Raw genomic sequence first — 22,791 nt, forward strand, 5'->3', positions numbered from 1 at the left:
AGTCAAAGTAGTATCCCCTGTTATCACTATAATCACGTGGACAATGTGGAAGGAGCGTGGTGGTTGGGTATTCCAAATGCTGAAAACAATCTACCGTCTTTGGTTAGGATTTTTTACCATCAAAGGATAAAGGTACCCTCTGGCACACAAAGTCTCTTCCCTCAACTCTTGTGTTTCTCATTGAACTCCTTAACCCGTCTCATGACAATAAATATCTCTATATGGTTGTTTTGTAATATTGTTTGACAATACTTAGTGATAACATTAAACATTGGCATTGGCATCTCAACAACCTAGTCGGAAAAACTGAGTGGTGTCGAGTCTGGCTTGTCTCTGGGCCAAGCTCATGTTTTGTTTTACATCCGAAAAGATAACCGGGCTTCTGTTTTCAGTCATCCGGACCAAGCTTTTTAGCTTAATTATTGATTTTTTAGACCAAAATGCATGTGTCCAGACCGGTCTTTCAGGCTTGTCACCAGACCGGGCTTTTAATAAAACGGTTTTGCTTGGTCTTCACCGACGAAGATTTTCAAGTGTCAAAGTAGATCCCTGACATTATCTCAAAAAAAACTTAAAAAGGCAATTATTTTTCCAACCTATTTTTGCTCCGGTTTCTCCGTGGCCGTATTTTTCTGATCCAGATTCAACATCGTCTCACAGTCACCGATCAAACACAGGTTAACCGGTTTGGCCGGCGCGACGCACCCCTCCACCAGCGGCAAGCCGCCGGCGACGCCCCCGCACGCCGTGTTATAGGCCCGTCCCCGTACAAACGACACGACCTAGCCCCAAACCCACCCACGCCGCACAGAGAAGAAACAAAAATCCCGAGCCCACCACCACCGCCACCATACTCCCCTCCCTCCTCGCCACCGTCGGCTCCCTCGCCACAGGTACCGTCGCGGCCCTCGCGGCGGCTGCGGCGGGGGCGGCGGCGAACGCGGGCTCCTTCCCCCGCGCCCGCTCGGTGGGGTCGGCCGTCGTCGCGGCGGCCATGTCGACGGCCCGCGTCTACGCAGACGTGAACGTGCGCCGGCCCAGGGACTACTGGGACTACGAGGCCCTCTCCGTTCAATGGGGGTAAAAATAAAACCAGCGCCTCACTCTGCCCCTGTGTTTCTCTGTGCTATGATCTAGAGTAGAGTGATTATGCGGGAGGATCGCATCTAAAATTCACAGAACAACAATGTGTTACTGCTGGGGGATATATCGGTACATGTTGTGTTCGAAGGTGTATTATGATTTATGTTCAGTTGCAGAGGTTGGAACGGACTGGGTGGGTTGTTCTATTGCTTGATTGATCGGTGTATTATACAATGAGGAGCCATAGGAGTGAACTCTGGTTTGTAGGATTTGAAAACCTTTGGTCATCAGGCTGTGATCATTTTTTTAGGTGTCTGTCTGAGGTTCGATTGAAGCTGTTATTGAATACTCCGTCTGTAAAGAAATATATAAGAGCGTATAGATCACTGATGTAGTCATCTAAACGCTCTTTTATTTCTTTACAGAGGGAGTACTAGTGTACTACTGATGAGTGTTTTGCTATTTCAGGTCTTCTTACTATACTTGTTGTTTGAGCTGTTGTGCTTGTTAGAATTATGCCTCGAGTAGAGCATCCAGAGAACTCTATACCAGAAGACTAAAACACCTGCAAAATAGCATTGATGGAGGCCATTTAATATCTCTGTAGGAAGGTTGTTCTTAGCAAAACAGAATGGAGTTGCACCAACCAAAATGCTCAATTAGACAAATTCTATGAACGTTTAAACCATTGTCATATGACCCTCAATTGCTATCACAGTAGTGAATCCACTTTTGCTTACTGTTTCAAAATTTTGACATGTGTTGTCACCATTTTAGTTGGTGAATTTCGGAGTGAAAAACAGTAAATATATTTTGTATGGAATAAATATCTTGTTTCTTGTAACTATGTACTTAGTTTGATCAACTGATGGTTCTTCCCCATTCAGTGAGCAGGATGATTATGAGGTCGTGCGGAAAGTTGGCAGAGGGAAATACAGTGAAGTCTTTGAAGGGATTAATGTAACAAACGATGAGCGATGCGTCATTAAAATCCTCAAGCCTGTTAAGAAAAAGAAGGTATCCTTGTTTACTTTGAAGGTCTGCTATTATATTACAGCTGAGAGCCTGAGAACATCAATACATGGCGTAATTCGATGGTTACATACTCTGCATTTCGTACTTCTCTAACTATGGTTTCCTCGGCTAGTCTACTGAAAAGTTTCACCCTGATCGTGTTTAATGCCATTTCTACAATTTTCAGCTTGCAGCTGATAGGTACAACCGTACAATTAACGAGCTGGTCAAGGGATCTTATGCCTCTTCATCCATTTCAATCCATAACTCACATCTTGTGACTAAACACTTGCACCATATGATGCAACTAACCAGTTCGAAACCTTCTAATTTTGTGACCGTTAGAGATCAGTTTAGCATCAGCTCTGTTATTTAGTCTTCATGCCCTTTTCAGCTGACAAGTTTTGCCTGTTTCTTGAAGTGCGTGATGTCACTCTTGCTCATTTGTTGGCTATGCACCTTCTGCTGCATTAAACTCTATTTACCTGCCCATCGCGTCCTTTGTGCTATCCAAATATGTGATTTTTTTCTATGCAGATAAAGAGGGAAATAAAGATTCTCCAGAACCTTTGTGGTGGTCCAAATATTATTAAGCTTCTTAATGTCGTCAGAGACCAGCAATCAAAAACTCCAAGTTTGGTATTTGAATATGTAAACAGCACAGATTTCAAAGTCCTCTATCCAACATTTACAGACTATGATATCCGGTTCTATATTTATGAACTTCTTAAGGTACACCTTGTTATTTTATTTAATCATCATTGGATGAAGTGTTGAATCTGTATCACATCTAGCAGATAATAAAGTTGTGATATATTTATGTGGTTGTACACATCTAACAGTCTAACACTGCTTTGAGCTAAATCTTTCCTGTAATGCATTTTACTGCAATGATTTTGTAGTTGCACGTCTTGTGATTTTATTATGAGAGTTTCAGTTGTTTTCCATGCATATGTTCCTTGTGAGGCTGACCCATGGGTGGTGCTTATCGATTGTTACATGTGGTCAACATCAATTGCTGATGGTGAATTATCTGGTTTGGTCCTCGTATATTGGTTAGAAACATGGAGGATAGGGTTGAGGATTTGGCTACAATAAATATGTGCAGAAACTGTAGAAGTATAATGTAGTGTCTCTAGCATGGTATGTCTAAGGCCGTAATACTGAATGTCTAGTACTTTGAATGTGAGGCTGAGCACAACAGTAAAACTTATTTCCTGCATGGCTTGTCTGGCATGTATACTTACTTACTTACTTACTAAGCCTTTTGTCCCAAACAAGTTGGGGTAGGCTAGATATGAAACCCTTTCACGAGGACTTCCCAGGAGGTCACCCATCATAGTACTACTCTCGCCCAAATGGGTCTCATACCCAAAGGACTGGCTAGTTTTTACGTTGGCTCACCAAGCCTATCACAACCCTTAGATATGAAACCCTTTCACGAGGACTTCCCAGGAGGTCACCCATCCTAGTACTACTCTCACTCAAATGGGTTTCATACCCATGGGACTGGCTAGTTTTTACGTTAAGCCTATCACAACCCTCCTCCTTTACCCGGGCTTGGGACCGGCTATGCCTAGAAGACATAGGCGGAGTTCTTGTCTGGCATGTATACTCTCTCAAATTGTTGATCGCCGTTCTGTTTTTTGTTGGATATGACGTGCCAGGTGTCTTACAAATTCTGTTATTTTTTCCTAGAGAAAACTAGCTTATAAGGGCACTACAATTTTCAGCTACATCTTTAATTAAAATAAGTGCAAATATGTCTCCAGTTCCTTGGCAAAAAGACTTGTCGCAGTGGTAGTAGATAGCCAAACCAGTGAATTGTGTTAGCGATAATTTCATAGTGACTTTTTTCAATATGCTTATGCCAATTTAGTTTTCATTTGATAAGTTAACAAACTTTGTTTGCTTCTTGTTGGAGTACAGTAAGATAACTGGCTCATTTTCACTTTGTCTCTGTAAATGAAACTAAGTATTTTAGTTTGTTGTAACTTGTAAATATAGGATCACCCACTGTGCTATTTTTTTGGTTAGTTGCTCACATTACATGTTCTGGACTTGTACCCCTAGGATTTTCAATCTTATAGGACATTTTAATGGGTTGTATTTCTTACCTAGTAAATTAATCTCCATCATTTTCTTGTTGTTTTACTGATTGCCAGCCTGCTCACATTTCAGGCATTGGATTACTGTCATTCCCAAGGAATTATGCATCGTGATGTCAAGCCTCACAATGTTATGATTGACCACGAGCTTCGCAAGCTTCGCTTGATTGATTGGGGACTTGCTGAGTTTTACTTTCCTGAGAAGGAGTACAATGTTCGTGTTGCTTCGAGGCAAGTTGATAAAATATAACACTTTGTATCTCTGGTCATTTTTAGCAATGCGGTATCCAAGTTTCATATGTAATTATATATAGGCATCTCTTGGTTTGATCATTAGTTCCCTGTATCAGGTTCTAGTTTCTATTCAAGAATGCTCATTGTGCATGTTTTGTAAGAAATATATACCTTACACAACAAATCATTCTGCCATCCGTCATTCCCTTGTTTTCAGGAGATCTGTGCTACTTAATTTGGCAGAGTTGCTGTTTGTTTCCAAATTTTGAATCCCCTTCTGATCTAGCAAAATCATCATGTCAAAATTTGCTGTTTTGATGGACTAGAGTTATACATATTTGAGTAGTAAGGTTAGCGAACTTCATCAGAGTCAGATGGATGTATAAACTCTTATGTCTGAGCTTGTAGATATTTTGACTGGAGTTTTTTCTTTATTCAGGTATTTTAAGGGGCCTGAATTGCTTGTTGATTTCCAAGGGTATGACTACTCTTTGGATATGTGGAGCCTTGGCTGTATGTTTGCTGGAATGGTGTGTTTCCTTCCTGTGATCTGTAAACATTACAATGAAATTCACAAAGACCTTGCTTCTGTGAACTACTAATGATTGAATAATTAGACGTCAATTATGATTTATTTGTTGTTCTGCATGCAGATATTCCGCAAGGAACCATTCTTCTATGGTCACGACAACCACGACCAGCTTTTCAAAATAGCCAAGGTTTGCCATTGTCACAATTGTCTTGTATTTGCTCACAGAGCCGTGTGCATGCATGCTATGCCTGAGCATAATGCATATGTGAACATCATCTTTCCTTTTTCGGTTGAAGGTATCGTAGCCAGTAACAAGTTTGTTTTTTACTTGTGAGCAGGTTCTAGGTACAGATGAACTTAATGCTTATTTGGTAAAATACAGAATTGTGCTTGATCCTCAGCTAGAGGCACTGATTGGGAGGTAACTCCCACTACTCTAAACATCTTATTCATATGGTGTAACTATAACAAATTTTGCATCAGAAAACAACCGTTTTCTTGATTTACATGCACGCTATTGCTTAACACAGGCATAACAGGAAACCTTGGTCTAAGTTTGTGAATGCTGAAAATAGGCATCTCGTGTCCGAAGAGGTTATATATTTCCCCTGTTTTCCCCGTCCATCTGTCATTTCTCAATGCCCTGTCTAATTGCTGCGATACCCTATGCAGGCCATCGACTTTCTTGATAAACTTCTTCGCTTTGACCATCAAGATAGGCTTACAGCCGAAGAAGCCATGGTTTGTTTCTGCACCTATCCGTTCATAATAATTTGAGATGCAAATAGTGTGCTAACCAACTTGTTAACCTGGAGTCAGCTTATACGATGGTGTGTCCACAAGTATTATCCTTGGACAATGTATGACACGTTCCTTTTGATCCCACCGCAGGCGCATGAGTACTTTCATCAGGTGAGGGCAGCAGAAAACAGCAGGGGGAGAACGTAGCCAAGAGCCCAAGAGAGCCAAGAGAATTGAGACGCGAAAGCTGCTTCTGTTGAACAGTCGTGGAATTAGATCCATCTAGCATCGAATTGATGCAGAAGTTGATTACTTGACCTGATGGTTGGGATGCTGTCATGAATCTCTGATTGGCTCCTGAAATTTTCTTTATTTTCTTTATTACTTGGAAGTTTAAACCGCGAGTCTACAAAACAGACAGGCTACGCGTTGTCATGACTTGATGATTAGTTTTTATGCAACTAAAAGTTCTTGATATTACCCCTCAAAAAAAGGTTCTTGATATTATGTTTTCATTAGGATTCTGGGCTTAATTTGAGGGACTCTGTTAAAAAAATGTTTGTGACGTTTCAAAAAAATGATCACACAACTTTTAAGAAAATGTTTGTACCAAATAAAAACTTATATGTGTTTCAAAAAATGTTTGTGACATTTTTAGAAATATTATGCAATGTAAAAAATATGTGCTTAATTAAAAAAAACAAAAAAATTCTGTGGTGGTTTTTATCGTTTTTTGTTTTTCTGTGTTTCTATAATTTCTTTCTTTTGCTTTTCCTTTTTTATTCACTATTTTTCTTCTTTTTTTGTGTGTTTCTTTATCAGTCTACTTTGTTTTTTTCTTTATTCAAATACATGTCAAGTTTTTCAATACATGTTGTATATTTTTCATATATACATGTAACATTCTTTTATATACATTGAACACTTTTCAAATAAATGATTAACATTTTTACAAAAACATGTTTGCAACATTTTCTTTGACCAAATGTTAAACATTTTCAATACACGTTGAATATTTTTTTTGAATGGGACCAAACATTTAAAAAAATCACAAACATATTTTTTTGAAATGCTTGAACAATGTTTTATAGGTTACAAAGTTTTTTTTGAATGGTATGATTTTTATATATTGTATACGCATTTTAAATGTCACATAATTTTTTCTGGAATGTGTGAACATTTTGTAAATGGCGCGTACATTTTTTAATATTGCATAATAATAAATTGTCATGAATATTTTTTGAAACACGTGAATTTTGAATATGAAAAACACTTCTTAAAAGTTATGCGAACAATTTTTGTATTGAGTAAACATTTTAAATGGCACAAACATATTCTGAAAATGCGTGAACATTTTTTAAATGTCACCGTCATTTTATCTGAATGCTATCAATATTTGTTGAAGTTACGCAAACATATTTTTAACACTGCATGAACATTTTTCATTAAACGTGTGATGAACTCTTTTAGTTTATATATAGTTTTCATTTAAGTTGTTCTAAGCAATTTCGTAAATTTAAATGAAAGTAATCTCTAATATCTAAAAAGAATCTAAGGTTCCTTTTCCTACTAGATGGAACGCGTTCTGCCCACCTTTGTCCATCCACCCCACCTTTTTTCCCTGATTGACAAGTGACGATTCGATTCAATCATCATAATTACATGACCCAATGGGGCACACGCGTCACACTTTTCCTTAAAAATCGAAATCACCATAATTACATGCGCCAATGGGAGTTTAACCTTCCCTTAAAAATCGCAATCACCATAATTACATGCGCCAATGGGAGTCACACCTTCCCTTAAAGAATCGCAATCACCATAATTACATGTGTCAATGGGCGTCACACCTTGCCTTAAAATCATGTCAGATATCACTTACACGAAAATCACGTCGCAAAACGTTGCCATTGACCCGCTACCTCTGATGCTGCAGAAACGAAGCCTTACGTGCCGGAACGACACAGCCTGGATGCCGCCACCGATGTAGCCGATGTCGCCGTCACACGCCTCGACCGCATGCCTGGACGGCATGGCGAATCTCTGCTTGTAAGTGTTGTTTCTTTCATTTGATCGGATTCTTCTCTCCCCGTGTATGCATGCCATGACGTAAATGCATCCGCTCAATCTTTGCTTCTAGACTGGGTCATCGTCAACGTGTTGCTGGCTAGCCTTGGTCTGCATGAGGCTGTTGCTCGTTCTTCGCAGCATCCGTGCGGTCCATCTGTCCAGCCACATCTCCAACTTCCTCTGCGCCAAGACCAAGAACACAAAGGATGGACAAGCTCTAGCCTTCGCTAAGCAGCAGATGTACCAACCAATGGCACTCTTCAGGACAGTGCTGCTACGTGGTAGTCATTGCCCAGTGGGCATTGGGATGTGAATTGCTATTTAGTTGCACCAAGTTAGCCAATTCTAATATGTTTTCTCTCTTCAAAAATTCTAATCAATTATAAATGCAGATCCTCTTGCATCTTGTCTACTGTCAAAGCATTATCGTCCACTAAGTTCGCCGGAAAGAACAATCACCACATCAAATGCTATGGAATGACGGAACCTACCATCTGCACAATCGTCAGAGAGGACGAAATTGGGCCCTGTTTAATTGAAGAGGGAAGTTAATCTTTATGATTCATTTGCATCGAGAATTGTGCATCATATCAGTAGCTAAACACAAAGTATTGTAAGTCACATCGGTATAATGGACGTACAATGCGACACGGATTTTAGTAGTTCCTATTAGTTGACGTTGGAGTGTGCTATTTTTCTTTTAGAATCCAATTTTGCGTAATTAGTATGCATCTCATTAGAATGAGAATGTTACTAGGCCATTATTTATTTCCCCTCTAATACAATTTAGTTCTATTGATGTAGTATTCCACATTTCTACCAATTCAAGAATTTGGCAGTATTTTCCCGGAAACAACGAGCCTCCTCGTCGATTTTTATTATAGAAATCATTTTTGAAAACAACAAGATTTGCTCCCGTATACTATGCTTTTATTGTGCATTATAAGATTTGGCTCCCGTGACAACGCACGGGCACATACCTAATAAAAAAAGAATCATTTTTGAAAACAACAAGATTTGTCCCTATATACTATGCTTTTATTGTGCATTATAAGATTTAGCTCCCGTGACAATGCACGAGCACATACCTAGTAAAAAAAGAATAAGGGAAATGAAGCAAGCGCTTGTCGGCGCTGGACCAGCCAATTAAGAAAGCGCTTGAGGAGAGGCAAATTGCTGCCCTGGACGCAGGCCTCGAAACCGCTACTTGATCGGTGATATGGGGCATATTGCAGTTCCTTTTCTAGTTCCATTGGGCCCTAGCATGAGCGTCGCCCTCCAACGGTCCAACCCGCAGTTCATACTTCGCCGCCATCCCCTCCCCTCTCTCGCGGGAGCTATATCGCACCTTAAACAAGATGAAATCTGCTCTCGCTGAAGGAAATAGCAACTCACGCATGCAACTGGGTCGGCCCACTCACTAACACTAAAATGTAATAAATGAATAAAAAGAGAGCTACCGCTAGTTGATGGGTGATATGTATGGGCCGATATTACCATTCCTTTTCTAGTTCCTTTGGGCTCTAACAAGAGCGTCGCCCTCCAACGATCCAACCCCAAAGTTCGGACTTCGCCGTCACCCCCTCCCCTCTCCCGCGGGACCTATATCTCGCCTTAAGCGAGATGGAATTTGCTCTCGCTAAAGGAAATAACGACTCCTGCAGGCAACTGGGTCGGCCCACTCACGAACACAAAAATGGTAACAAGCGAAAAAAAGGGAGCTGCCACTAGTTCATGGGTGATATGTATGGGCCAATATTGTCATTCCTTTTCTTGTTCCCTTGGGCTCTAATAGGAGCGTCGCCCTCCAACGGTCCAACCCCACAGTTTAGACTTCACCGCAATCTCCTCCCCTCTCCCGCGGGAGCTATATCTCGTCTTAAGCGAGATGGAATTTGCTCTCACTAAAGGAAATAGTGACTTGCGCAGGCAACTAGGCCGGCCCACTCGCGAACACTAAAATGGTAAATAAGCAAATAAAAAGGGACCTCACAAGGGATTCGGTCCCTGGTCTGCTCGATAGTTACGTGCGGTGCTAGCTAGCGAGCTAGCGTCAAGTTCCTGCCATAGCACTAGGGCGCCACCTACTTGAGGTTGAGGCAAAACGAGCTAGATTTTCACTGGTTTTTCTCGGTTTTTTAGTTTTTGTTAGAATAAATCCAAGGCATATCGTCGATTATCTGAGGACCAAGCAATCACACGAGCACAACACTTAAATTTGTTAACAAGGTTTACCGATATGGCTACATCCCCGGGGTTTGACTATGGGCGCTCCTCCCCATGACACCGCTACAATACCGCACCCGGTCATCCTGGACACCAACACATGCTGCCGGCTTCGCCTGCGTTCCGGTGCTATTATGTTCTCATAGGTTACATTGTGTGTCTAGCCCCGCTATATATGAGAGGCCTAGGATACAAGTGTCCTATTAGGACACGACTCCATATCCTATCTAAACACAATACAACTCAGAGTCCAACTGTAACCTAACTTGTACACAATATTCGACACAACTCTAGCAAACTCCACCTTTACGAATATTCTCCACCACCCTAAATTTGTCAATGCGTCAAACTTTCATGTACATTGGACTTGAGCTTATCCTATGAGCACCGCTGCTACTCCAAAGACTCCATATGACTCCACCTATAACTTGTAGTCCCTTCTTTTTTTGACCACAGTCAACACTCGAGCAAAATTAAGTTCCTCTTTACTCTAGTGTATGCTCCCAACTTCCAGAGCTTCGTTCAACGCATCACACACTAATCACTGACCTACGTGAAAATGAACAACTCACATATTGGGTGTCACACATAAGAGTTACCTGAACTCAACATCACCGCTCCTTTCTTGACCGCCTGTCTGAAACTTGAAGGAATTTCACCGTTGCTTTTAGTCATCCCGAGTCAAATTCAAAGTTTTCTCACCACATGTATGACCACCAGAGCCCTGGCCCGTCTCCATGCCCCGTGCGTACCGGACGCCTCGCCGCTATTACCGCGTCGAGCCTTCGCTGTCCCGGTCGAGTCTCAAGGGTCGTGAACCCACACCACTCAACCCCTGCTGCAGAGTACCGCCGATCATCACCGACCGATGACGAGTTTCACGCTTCCATCAGACCACTGGGCTCCAGTCCGAATTGCGTGCCTCTCGCTTTTTCCCGCTGAATAGGCTTCGACTCTCTGTCGACTTACGCCTGAAAGATCGAGGATGTCGCCTAAAGGGGGGTGAATAGGCGCTTTAAAATAATTACGGTTTAGACTTGAACAAATGCGGAATAAACCTAGCGGTTAATTTGCCAAACACAAAACCTAAAACAACTAGGCTCACCTATGTGCACCAACAACTTATGCTAAGCAAGATAAGCAACTATGTGATAGCAAGATATATGACAAAGAACAATATGGCTATCACAAAGTAAAGTGCATAAGTAAAGGGCTCGGGTAAGAGATAACCGAGGCACATGGAGACGATGATGTATCCCGAAGTTCACACCCTTGCAGATGCTAATCTCCGTTTGGAGCGGTGTGGAGGCACAATGCTCCCCAAGAAGCCACTAGGGCCACCGTAATCTCCTCACGCCCTCGCACAATGCAAGATGTCGTGATTCCACTAAGGGACCCTTGAGGGCGGTCACCGAACCCGTACAAATGGCAACCCTTGGGGGCGGTCACCGAACCCGTACACTTTGGCAACCTTTGGGGGCGGTCACTGGTACCCGTCAAATTGCTCGGGACGATCTCCACAGCCTAAGTGGAGACCCCGACGCTTGCCCGGAGCTTTACACCATAATGATTGAGCTCCGAACACCACCAACCGTCTAGGGCGCCCAAGCACCCAAGAGGAACAAGCTCAAGGGTACCAAGCACCCAAGAGTAATAAGCTTCCCAACTTGTAACTTCCACGTATCACCGTGGAGAACTCAAACCGATGCACAAATGCAATGGCAAGGGCACACAGAGTGCCCAAGTCCTTCTCTCCCAAATCCCACCAAAGCAACTAATGCCAGGGAGGAAAATGAGAGGAAGAACAAGAAGGAGAACACCAAGGACTCCAACATCTAGATCCAAGGGGTTCCCCTCACAAAGAGGAGAAAGTGATTGGTGGAAATGTGGATCTATATCTCCTCTCTCTTTTCCCTCAAAAACTAGCAAGAATCCATGGGGGGATTGAGAGTTAGTAAGCTCAAAGAAGGTCAATAATGGGGGCAAAAACGAGCTCAAGAGATGGGGAACCATTGGGGAAGAAGACACTCTTAAATAGGTCCCCATGAATCTGCCCGTTATGTGCAGAAAAACATAGGAGCGGTACAACCGCTATGAGCACCGGTACAACCGGTAACATGCAATAAGCGGTACAACCGGCCCACAACCGCCCAACAACCGCACCACAACAAAGACCAGTCCGGTGGTAGAGCGGTACATGACCGGTACAACCTCCGGACCAATTCTGGAGCGGTACAACCGCTCCAAACACCGGTTGTACCGGTTAACCAGTACAACCTCTCTATGGGGCGGTACAACCTCTTTATGTAAAACAGGCAATATCAAAACAGCCACAACTTTCGCATACGAGTTCCGAATTCGACGAAATCAAGTTTGTTGGAAAGCTAGCGACAAGGGCTAACACAATCTTGATAGAAATATCAAGAAAAGGCAAATTAGAAAAGGCCCATAAGAAAATGATGAGAACCCTTCATCGGATAAGACCAGTAAAACCTCCAACACCAAAAACAACATAGAAGAAGCAAATGAAATCGGTTTTCGATGAAATCGAGCTTGTTAAGAAGAAGACCATGAGATCCAAATCTCACAAGGAGAAGAAACAAACAAGAACAAAGAGAGATGATGCAAGGATGCAATGGTTTGATCTCTCAACGAACGATACGTGTTGGGGAACGTTGCAGAAAACAAAAATTTTCCTATGGTTTCACCAAGATCCATCTATGAGTTCATCTAGCAACAAGTGATCGGATTGCATCTACATACCTTTGTAGATCACGCGCGGAAGCGTTCAAAGAACGGAGATGAGGAAGTCGTACTCGACGTGATCCAAATCACCGGAGATCCTAGCGCCGAACGGACGGCACCTCCGCGTTCAACACACGTACGGTCAGCGTGACGTCTCCTCCTTCTTGATCCAGCAAGGGGAAGGAAAGGTTGATGAAGATCCAGCAGCACGACGGCGTGGTGGTGGATGCAGGGGTCACCGCAGCAGGGCTTCGCCGTTCTACTGCGAGAGGGAGAGGTGTAGCAGGGGAGAGGGAGGCGCCAAGACTCAAGGGTGCGGCTGCCCCCTCCCTCCCCCCCTTTTATATAGGCCCCCTAGGGGTGCGCCGGCCCTAGGAGATGGGATCTCCTAGGGGGGGCGGCCAAGGGGTGGAGTGCCCCCCAAGCCAGGTGGGGCGCCCCCCCCACCCTAGGGTTCCCAACCCTAGGCGCATGGGGTGGGCCAAGGGGGGCGCACCAGCCCACTATGGGCTGGTTCCCCTCCCCACTTAGACCATGGGGCCCTCCGGGATGGGTGGCCCCACCCGGTGGACCCCCGGGACCCTTCCGGTGGTCTCGGTACAATACCGGTGACCCCCGAAACTCTCCTGATGGCCGAAACTGCACTTCCTATATATAATTCTTCACCTCCGGACCATTCCGGAACTCCTCGTGACGTCCAGGATCTCATCCGGGACTCCGAACAACTTTCGGGTTACTGCATATTCATATCTCTACAACCCTAGCGTCACCGAACCTTAAGTGTGTAGACCCTACGGGTTCGGGAGACATGTAGACATGACCGAGATGGCTCTCCGGTCAATAACCAAAAGCGGGATCTGGATACCCAGGTTGGCTCCCACATGCTCCTCGATGATCTCATCGGATGAACCACGATGTCGAGGATTCAAGCAACCCCGTATACAATTCCCTTTGTCAATCGGTACGTTACTTGCCCGAGATTCGATCGTCGGTATCCTAATACCTCGTTCAATCTCGTTACCGGCAAGTCACTTTACTCGTACCGTAATGCATGATCCCGTGACCAGACACTTGGTCACTTTGAGCTCATTATGATGATGCATTACCGAGTGGGCCCAGAGATACCTCTCCGTTATACGGAGTGACAAATCCCAGTCTTGATCCGTGTCAACCCAACAAACACTTTCGGAGATACCCGTAGTATACCTTTATAGTCACCCAGTTACGTTGTGACGTTTGGTACACCCAAAGCACTCCTACGGTATCCGGGAGTTACGCGATCTCATGGTCTAAGGAAAGATACTTGACATTGGAAAAACTCTAGCAAACGAACTATACGATCTTGTGCTATGTTTAGGATTGGGTCTTGTCCATCACATCATTCTCCTAATGATGTGATCTCGTTATCAATGACATCCAATGTCCATAGTCAGGAAACCATGACTATCTGTTGATCAACGAGCTAGACAACTAGAGGCTTACTAGGGACATGTTGGTGTCTATGTATTCACACATGTATTATGATTTCCGGATAACACAATTATAGCATGAATAAAAGACAATTATCATGAACAAGGAAATATAATAATAATCCTTTTATTATTGCCTCTAGGGCATATTTCCAACAGTCTCCCACTTGCACTAGAGTCAATAATCTAGTTACATTGTGATGAATCGAACACCCATGGAATTCTGGTGTTGATCATGTTTTGCTCTAGGGAGAGGTTTAGTCAACGGATCTGCTACATTCAGGTCCGTATGTACTTTACAAATATCTATGTCTCCATCTTGAACATTTTCACGAATGGAGTTGAAGTGACGCTTGATGTGCCTGGTCTTCTTGTGAAACCTGGGCTCCTTGGCAAGTGCAATAGCTCCAGTGTTGTCACAGAAGAGTTTGATCGGCCCCGACGCATTGGGTATGACTCCTAGGTCGGTGATGAACTCCTTCACCCAAATTGCTTCATGTGCTGCCTCCGAGGCTGCCATGTACTCCGCTTCACATGTAGATCCCGCCATGACGCTCTGCTTGCAACTGCACCAGCTTACTGCCCCACCATTCAAAATATACACGTATCCGGTTTGTGACTTAGAGTCATCCAGATCTGTGTCGAAGTTAGCGTCGATGTAACCCTTTACGACGAGCTCTCCGTCACCTCCATAAACGAGAAACATTTCCTTAGTCCTTTTCAGGTACTTCAGGATATTCTTGACCGCTGTCCAGTGTTCCTTGCCGGGATTACTTTGGTACCTACCTACCAAACTTACGGCAAGGTTTACATCAGGTCTGGTACACAGCATGGCATACATAATAGAACCTATGGCTGAGGCATAGGGGATGACACTCATCTCTTCTATATCTTCTGCCGTGGTCGGACATTGAGCTGAGCTCAATTTCACACCTTGCAACACAGGCAAGAACCCCTTCTTAGACTGATCCATATTGAACTTCTTCAATATCTTATCAAGGTATGTGCTTTGTCAAAAGACCTATGAGGCGTCTTGATCTATCTCTATAGATCTTGATGCCTAATATATAAGCAGCTTCTCCAAGGTCCTTCATTGAAAAACTCTTATTCAAGTAGGCCTTAATGCTGTCCAAAAGCTCTATATCATTTCCCATCAAAAGTATGTCATCTACATATAATATGAGAAATGCTACAGAGCTCCCACTCACTTTCTTGTAAACACAGGCTTCTCCATAAGTCTGCATAAACCCAAACGCTTTGATCATCTCATCAAAGCGAATGTTCCAACTCCGAGATGCTTGCACCAGCCCATAAATCAAGCATTGGAGCTTGCACACCTTGTCAGCATTCTTAGGATCGACAAAACCTTCTGGCTGCATCATATACAATTCTTCCTTAAGGAAACCATTAAGGAATGCCGTTTTGACGTCCATTTTCCATATCTCATAATCATAGAATGCGGCAATTGCTAACATGATTCGGACGGACTTCAGCTTCGCTACCGGTGAGAAAGTCTCATCGTAGTCAACCCCTTGAACTTGTCGATAACCCTTAGCGACAAGCCGAGCTTTATAGATGGTCACATTACCATCCGCATCTGTCTTCTTCTTAAAGATCCATTTATTTTCTATGGCTCGCCGCTCAACGGGCAAGTTAGTCAAAGTCCATACTTCATTTTCATACATGGATCCTATCTTGGATTTCATGGCTTCTAGCCATTTGTTGGAATCCGGGCCCGCCATCGCTTCTTCATAGTTCGAAGGTTCACCATTGTCTAACAACATGATTTCTAAGATAGGGTTGCCATACCACTCTGGTGCGGAACGTGTCCTTGTGGACCTACGAAGTTCAGTAGCAACTTGATCTGAAGTTTCATGATCATCATCATTAACTTCCTCTCTAGTCGGTGCAGGCACCACAGGAACATTTTCTTGAGTTGCGCCACTTTCCGGTTCAAGAGGTAATACTTCATCAAGTTCTACTTTCCTCCCACTTACTTCTTTCAAGAGAAACTCCTTCTCTAGAAAGGATCCATTCTTGGCAACAAAGATCTTGCCTTCGGATCTGAGGTAGAAGGTATACCCAATAGTTTCTTTAGGGTATCCTATGAAGACGCATTTTTCTGACTTGGGTTCGAGCTTTTCAGGTTGATGTTTCTTGACATAAGCATCGCATCCCCAAACTTTTAGAAACGACAGCTTAGGTTTCTTCCCAAACCATAACTCATACGGTGTCGTCTCAACGGATTTTGACAGAGCCCTATTTAAAGTGAATGCGGCAGTCTCTAAAGCATAGCCCCAAAATGATAGCGGTAAATCAGTAAGAGACATCATAGATCGCACCATATCTAATAGAGTGCGATTACGACGTTCGGACACACCATTACGCTGAGGTGTTCCAAGCGGCGTGAGTTGTGAAACTATTCCACATTTTCTTAAGTGTGTGCCAAATTCGTGACTCAAGTATTCTCCTCCACGATCTGATCGCAGGAACTTGATTTTCCTGTCACGTTGATTCTCAACCTCACTCTGAAATTCCTTGAACCTTTCAAAGGTCTCAGACTTGTGTTTCATTAAGTAGACATACCCATATCTACTCAAGTCATCAGTGAGGGTGAGAACATAATGATAGCCACCGCGAGCCTCAACACTCATTGGACCGCACACATCAGTATGTATGATTTCCAATAAGTTGGTTGCTCGCTCCATTGTTCCTGAGAACGGAGTCTTGGTCATTTTACCTATGAGGCATGGTTCGCACGTGTCAAATGATTCGTAATCAAGAGACTCTAAAAGTCCATCTGCATGGAGCTTCTTCATGCGTTTGACACCTATGTGACCAAGGCGGCAGTGCCACAAGTATGTGGGACTATCATTATCAACCTTACATCTTTTGGTACTCACACTATGAATATGTGTAGCATTACACTCGAGATTCATTAAGAATAAACCATTCACCATCGGAGCATGACCATAAAACATATCTCTCATATAAATAGAACAACCATTATTCTCGGATTTAAATGAGTAGCCATCTCATATTAAACGAGATCCTGATACAATGTTCATGCTCAAACTTGGCACTAAATAACAATTATTGAGGTTCAAAACTAATCCCGTAGGTAAATGTAGAGGTAGCGTGCCGACGGCGATCACATCGACCTTGGAACCATTCCCGACGCGCATCGTCACCTCGTCCTTCGCCAGTCTCCGCTTATTCCGCAGCTCCTGCTTTGAGTTACAAATGTGAGCAACTGCACCGGTATCAAATACCCAGGAGCTACTACGAGTACTGGTAAGGTACACATCAATTACATGTATATCACATATACCTTTCGTTTTGCCGGCCTTCTTGTCCGCTAAGTATTTGGGGCAGTTCTGCTTCTAGTGACCACTTTCCTTGCAATAAAAGCACTCAGTCTCTGGCTTGGGTCCATTCTTTGGCTTCTTCCCGGCAGCTTGCTTGCCGGGCGCGGCAACTCCCTTGCCATCCTTGAAGTTTTTCTTACCCTTGCCTTTCTTGAACTTAGTGGTTTTATTCACCATCAACACTTGATGTTCCTTTTTGACTTCTACCTCTGCTGATTTCAGCATTGCAAATACTTCAGGAATGGTCTTTTCCATCCCCTGCATATTGAAGTTCATCACAAAGCTCTTGTAGCTCGGTGGAAGCGACTGAAGGATTCTGTCAATGACTGCGTCATCCGGGAGATTAACTCCCAGCTGAGTCAAGCGGTTATGTAACCCTGACATAGTGAGTATGTGCTCACTGACAGAACTATTTTCCTCCATCTTATAGCTGAAGAACTTGTCGGAGACTTCATATCTCTCGACCCGGGCATGAGCTTGAAAAACCATTTTCAGCTCTTCGAACATCTCATATGCTCCGTGTCTCTCAAAACGCTGTTGGAGCCCCGGTTCTAAGCTGTAAAGCATGCCACACTGAACGAGGGAGTAATCATCGGTACGTGTCTGCCAAGCGTTCATAACGTCTTGTTCTGCAGGGAGAACAGGTGCTTCACCTAGCGGTGCTTGTAGGACATAATATTTCTTGGCAGTTATGAGGATGATCCTCAGGTTCCGGACCCAGTCTGTATAGTTGCTGCCATCGTCTTTCAGCTTGGTTTTCTCTAGGAACACGTTGAAGTTGAGGACAACGTTGGCCATTTGATCTACAATACATGTTGTAAAGATTTTAGACTAAGTTCATGATAATTAAATTCATCTAAATCAAATTATTCAATGAACTCCCACTCAGATAGACATCCCTCCAGTCATCTAAGTATAACATGATCTGAGTTAACTAGGCCGTGTCCGATCATCACGTGAGACGGACTAGTCAACATCGGTGAACATCTTCATGTCGATCGTATCTTCTATACGACTCATGCTCGACCTTTCGGTCTTCTGTGTTCCGAGGCCATGTATGTACATGCTAGGCTCGTCAAGTCAACCTAAGTGTTTGCATGTGTAAATCTGTCTTACACCCGTTGTATGTGAACGTTGGAATCTATCACACCCGATCATCACATGGTGCTTCGAAACAACGAACTGTCGCAACGGTGCACAGTTAGGGGGAACACTTTCTCGAAATTATTATGAGGGATCATCTTATTTACTACCGTCGTTCTAAGTAAACAAGATGCAAAAACATGATAAACATCACATGCAATCAAATAATAATAGTGACATGATATGGCCAATATCACATAGCCCCTTTGATCTCCATCTTGGGGCTCCATGATCATCTTGTCACCGGCATGACACCATGATCTCCATCATCATGATCTCCATCATCGTGTCTCCATGAAGTTGCTCGCCAACTATTACTTCTACTACTATGGCTAACACGTTTAGCAATAAAGTAAAGTAATTTACATGGCGTTTCTCAATGACACGCAGGTCATACAAAAAATAAAGACAACTCCTATGGCTCCTGCCGGTTGTCATACTCATCGACATGCAAGTTGTGATTCCTATTACAATAGCATGAACATCTCATACATCACATATATATCATTCATCATTCATCACAACTTTGGCCATATCACATCACAAAACACTTGCTGCAAAAACAAGTTAGACGTCCTCTAATTGTTGTTGCAAGTTTTACGTGGCTGCAATAGGGTTCTAGCAAGAACGTTTTCTTACCTACGTGAAAGCCACAACGTGATTTGTCAACTTCTATTTACCCTTCATAAGGACCCTTTTCATCGAATCTGCTCCAACTAAAGTGGGAGAGACAGACACCCGCCAGCCACCTTATGCAACTAGTGCATGTTAGTCGGTGGAACCGGTCTCACGTAAGCGTACGTGTAAGGTTGGTCCGGGCCGCTTCATCCCACGATACTGCTGAAGCAAAATAAGACTAGTAGCGGCAAGAAAGTTGACAACATCTACACCCACAACAAATTGTGTTCTACTCGTGCAAAGAGAACTACGCATAGACCTAGCTCATGATGCCACTGTTGGGGAACGTTGCAGAAAACAAAAATTTTCCTACGGTTTCACCAAGATCCATCTATGAGTTCATCTAGCAACGAGTGATCGGATTGCATCTACATACCTTTGTAGATCACGCGCGGAAGCGTTTAAAGAACGGGGATGAGGAAGTCGTACTCGACGTGATCCAAATCACCGGATATCATAGCGCCGAACGGACGGCACCTCCGCATTCAACACACGTACGGTCAGCATGACGTCTCCTCCTTCTTGATCCAGCAAGGGGAAGGAAAGGTTGATGAAGATCCAGCAGCACGACGGCGTGGTGGTGGATGCAGGGGTCACCGCAGCAGGGCTTCGCCGTTCTACTGCGAGAGGGAGAGGTGTAGCAGGGGAGAGGGAGGCGCCAAGACTCAAGGGTGCGGCTGCCCCCTCCCTCCCCCCTTTTATATAGGCCCCCTAGGGGTGCGCCGGCCCTAGGAGATGGGATCTCCTAGGGGGGCGGCGGCCAAGGGGTGGAGTGCCCCCCAAGCCAGGTGGGGCGCCCCCCCCACCCTAGGGTTCCCAACCCTAGGCGCATGGGGTGGGCCAAGGGGGGCGCACCAGCCCACTATGGGCTGGTTCCCCTCCCCACTTAGCCCATGGGGCCCTCCGGGATGGGTGGCCCCACCCGGTGGACCCCCGGGACCCTTCCGGTGGTCCCGGTACAATACCGGTGACCCCCGAAACTCTCCCGATGGCCGAAACTGCACTTCCTATATATAATTCTTCACCTCCGGACCATTCTGGAACTCCTCGTGACGTCCAGGATCTCATCCGGGACTCCGAACAACTTTCGGGTTACTGCATATTCATATCTCTACAACCCTAGCGTCACCGAACCTTATGTGTGTAGACCCTACGGGTTCGGGAGACATGTAGACATGACCGAGATGGCTCTCCGGTCAATAACCAACAGCGGGATCTGGATACCCATGTTGGCTCCCACATGCTCCTCGATGATCTCATCGGATGAACCACGATGTCGAGGATTCAAGCAACCCCGTATACAATTCCCTTTGTCAATCGGTACGTTACTTGCCCGAGATTTGATCCTTGGTATCCCAATACCTCATTCAATCTCGTTACCGGCAAGTCACTTTACTCGTACCATAATGCATGATCCCGTGACTAGACACTTGGTCACTTTGAGCTCATTATGATGATGCATTACCGAGTGGGCCCAGAGATACCTCTCCGTTATACGGAGTGACAAATCCCAGTCTTGATCCGTGTCAACCCAACAGACACTTACGGAGATACCCGCAGTATACCTTTATAGTCACCCAGTTACGTTGTGACGTTTGGTACACCCAAAGCACTCCTACGGTATCCGGGAGTTACACAATCTCATGGTCTAAGGAAAGATACTTGACATTGGAAAAACTCTAGCAAACGAACTATACGATCTTGTGCTATGTTTAGGATTGGGTCTTGTCCATCACATCATTCTCCTAATGATGTGATCTCGTTATCAATGACATCCAATGTCCATAGTCAGGAAACCATGACTATCTGTTGATCAACGAGCTAGTCAACTAGAGGCTTACTAGGGACATGTTGGTGTCTATGTATTCACACATGTATTACGATTTCCGGATAACACAATTATAGCATGAATAAAAGACAATTATCATGAACAAGGAAATATAATAATAATCCTTTTATTATTGCCTCTAGGGCATATTTCCAACAATACGATCAAGCTACGCACTAGAGAGCCCCCCTTGATAGTACGGCAATCGATCCTACAACCCGGTCTCCCAACTACCACTATGAGACCGGTAGAATAGAAAACCTATCAAGGGCAAACCTTTGCCTTGCACATAGTCCACTTGAGCTAGATGATGACGATCTTAACTTCCTCAAGTTGGACCACCTTTCTTGATTGTGTTGGCTCGATGAAGACTAGTTGATTGCTCCCCCATACTCCACTATGGGTGAGCCACTCTTCGGCACATCTTCACAATTCCATTGACACCACAATGGACGGCAAGCTTCAAGCTTGATTGCTCCCCCATACTCCATTATGGGTGAGCCACTCTTCATGTTGCTTCACTTGAACTTGCACACTACAAACTAGATGACGATCACCACTTGATGTCATCCTCCATGGGTTGTATGAGATCTTCCACTTGACGCAAGACCATGGAAACATACCTAACCCTACAAAGAACTCTCACGTAGACCATGGGTTAGTACACAAAGCATAATGGACAATGCTTACCATACCATGGGATCACTTGATCCCTCTCGGTACTTCTTCTACGCTTTGTGAGTTGATCAACTTGATTCACTCTTGACTTAGTCTTGATCAACCTTGAATCTTTCGAACTCTCTTCATTTGGATGATGTCTTGAAGGTAAACATGAATGATCACACAACCTTCTTCTTCAAGACATGCTTGCAATAAGCTCAACTCACACATAACCAATCTTTGAATAATTCCTTGAAAAGCACTTTGGCCATCTCATAAACTCCTTGAAACCAACACATGGACTTCAAGACAATCTTATGGACAAATCCTTCAAATATAACTCAAGGCAACCGTTAGTCCATAGAGATTGTCATCAATTACCAAAACCACACATGGGGGCACCGCATGTCCTTTCAATCTCCCCCATTTTGGTAATTGATAAAAATCACTTTCAAGAGAGTTTATATAATGAATTATGCATCACCATGCAATGCAACAACCAATAATGCATGTGTATGAGATGCAAATCTTAGGTACAAAACCAAAGCAAGAAGAAATAACTCTCTAAACTTATCCACAAAACTCTTTGAAACTTCTCCCCCATTGGCATCGATTGCCAAAATGGGCGAAAAGCTTAGAAGTCCAAAAGAAAAGTGTTCCTCCATAAATTGTGTATTTCTCAACAAGAGAGTGGAATGCAACACACACATCCAACGGTAAATACTTGGAGGAAGACAGACTATATTGAGGCCCAAAGATTGCAAAAGTAAGATATGCCACAAAGGCATAGCAAAGAGAGAAACAAGCACTCATGCAATCAAAAGATACCAATTGAAGCAAGCAATCAAAGGATATCAATTGAACCAACTAGACCAAAGATCCTACGAGCCAC

The 22,791-nt window shown here is 43.8% G+C and overlaps 1 protein-coding gene across 1 annotated transcript; it reads left to right on the forward strand.

Moving 5' to 3' along the window:
• The first annotated feature begins 631 nt into the window (after positions 1 to 631).
• On the forward strand, positions 632 to 6,189 carry LOC125552550 (casein kinase II subunit alpha-2). Its single transcript, XM_048716150.2, has 10 exons — positions 632 to 1,080; positions 1,971 to 2,100; positions 2,635 to 2,829; positions 4,279 to 4,436; positions 4,879 to 4,969; positions 5,093 to 5,158; positions 5,310 to 5,392; positions 5,502 to 5,565; positions 5,644 to 5,712; positions 5,863 to 6,189. The coding sequence occupies exons 1-10, from the start codon at positions 995 to 997 to the stop codon at positions 5,917 to 5,919; spliced, it is 999 nt and encodes a 332-aa protein (XP_048572107.1). The 5' UTR covers positions 632 to 994; the 3' UTR covers positions 5,920 to 6,189.
• The last annotated feature ends 16,602 nt before the right edge of the window (positions 6,190 to 22,791 follow it).

Source organism: Triticum urartu, chromosome 4A, assembly GCF_056163025.1.
Source record: "Triticum urartu cultivar PI428250 chromosome 4A, HENAU_Tu73, whole genome shotgun sequence".
Lineage (NCBI taxonomy): Eukaryota > Viridiplantae > Streptophyta > Magnoliopsida > Poales > Poaceae > Triticum > Triticum urartu.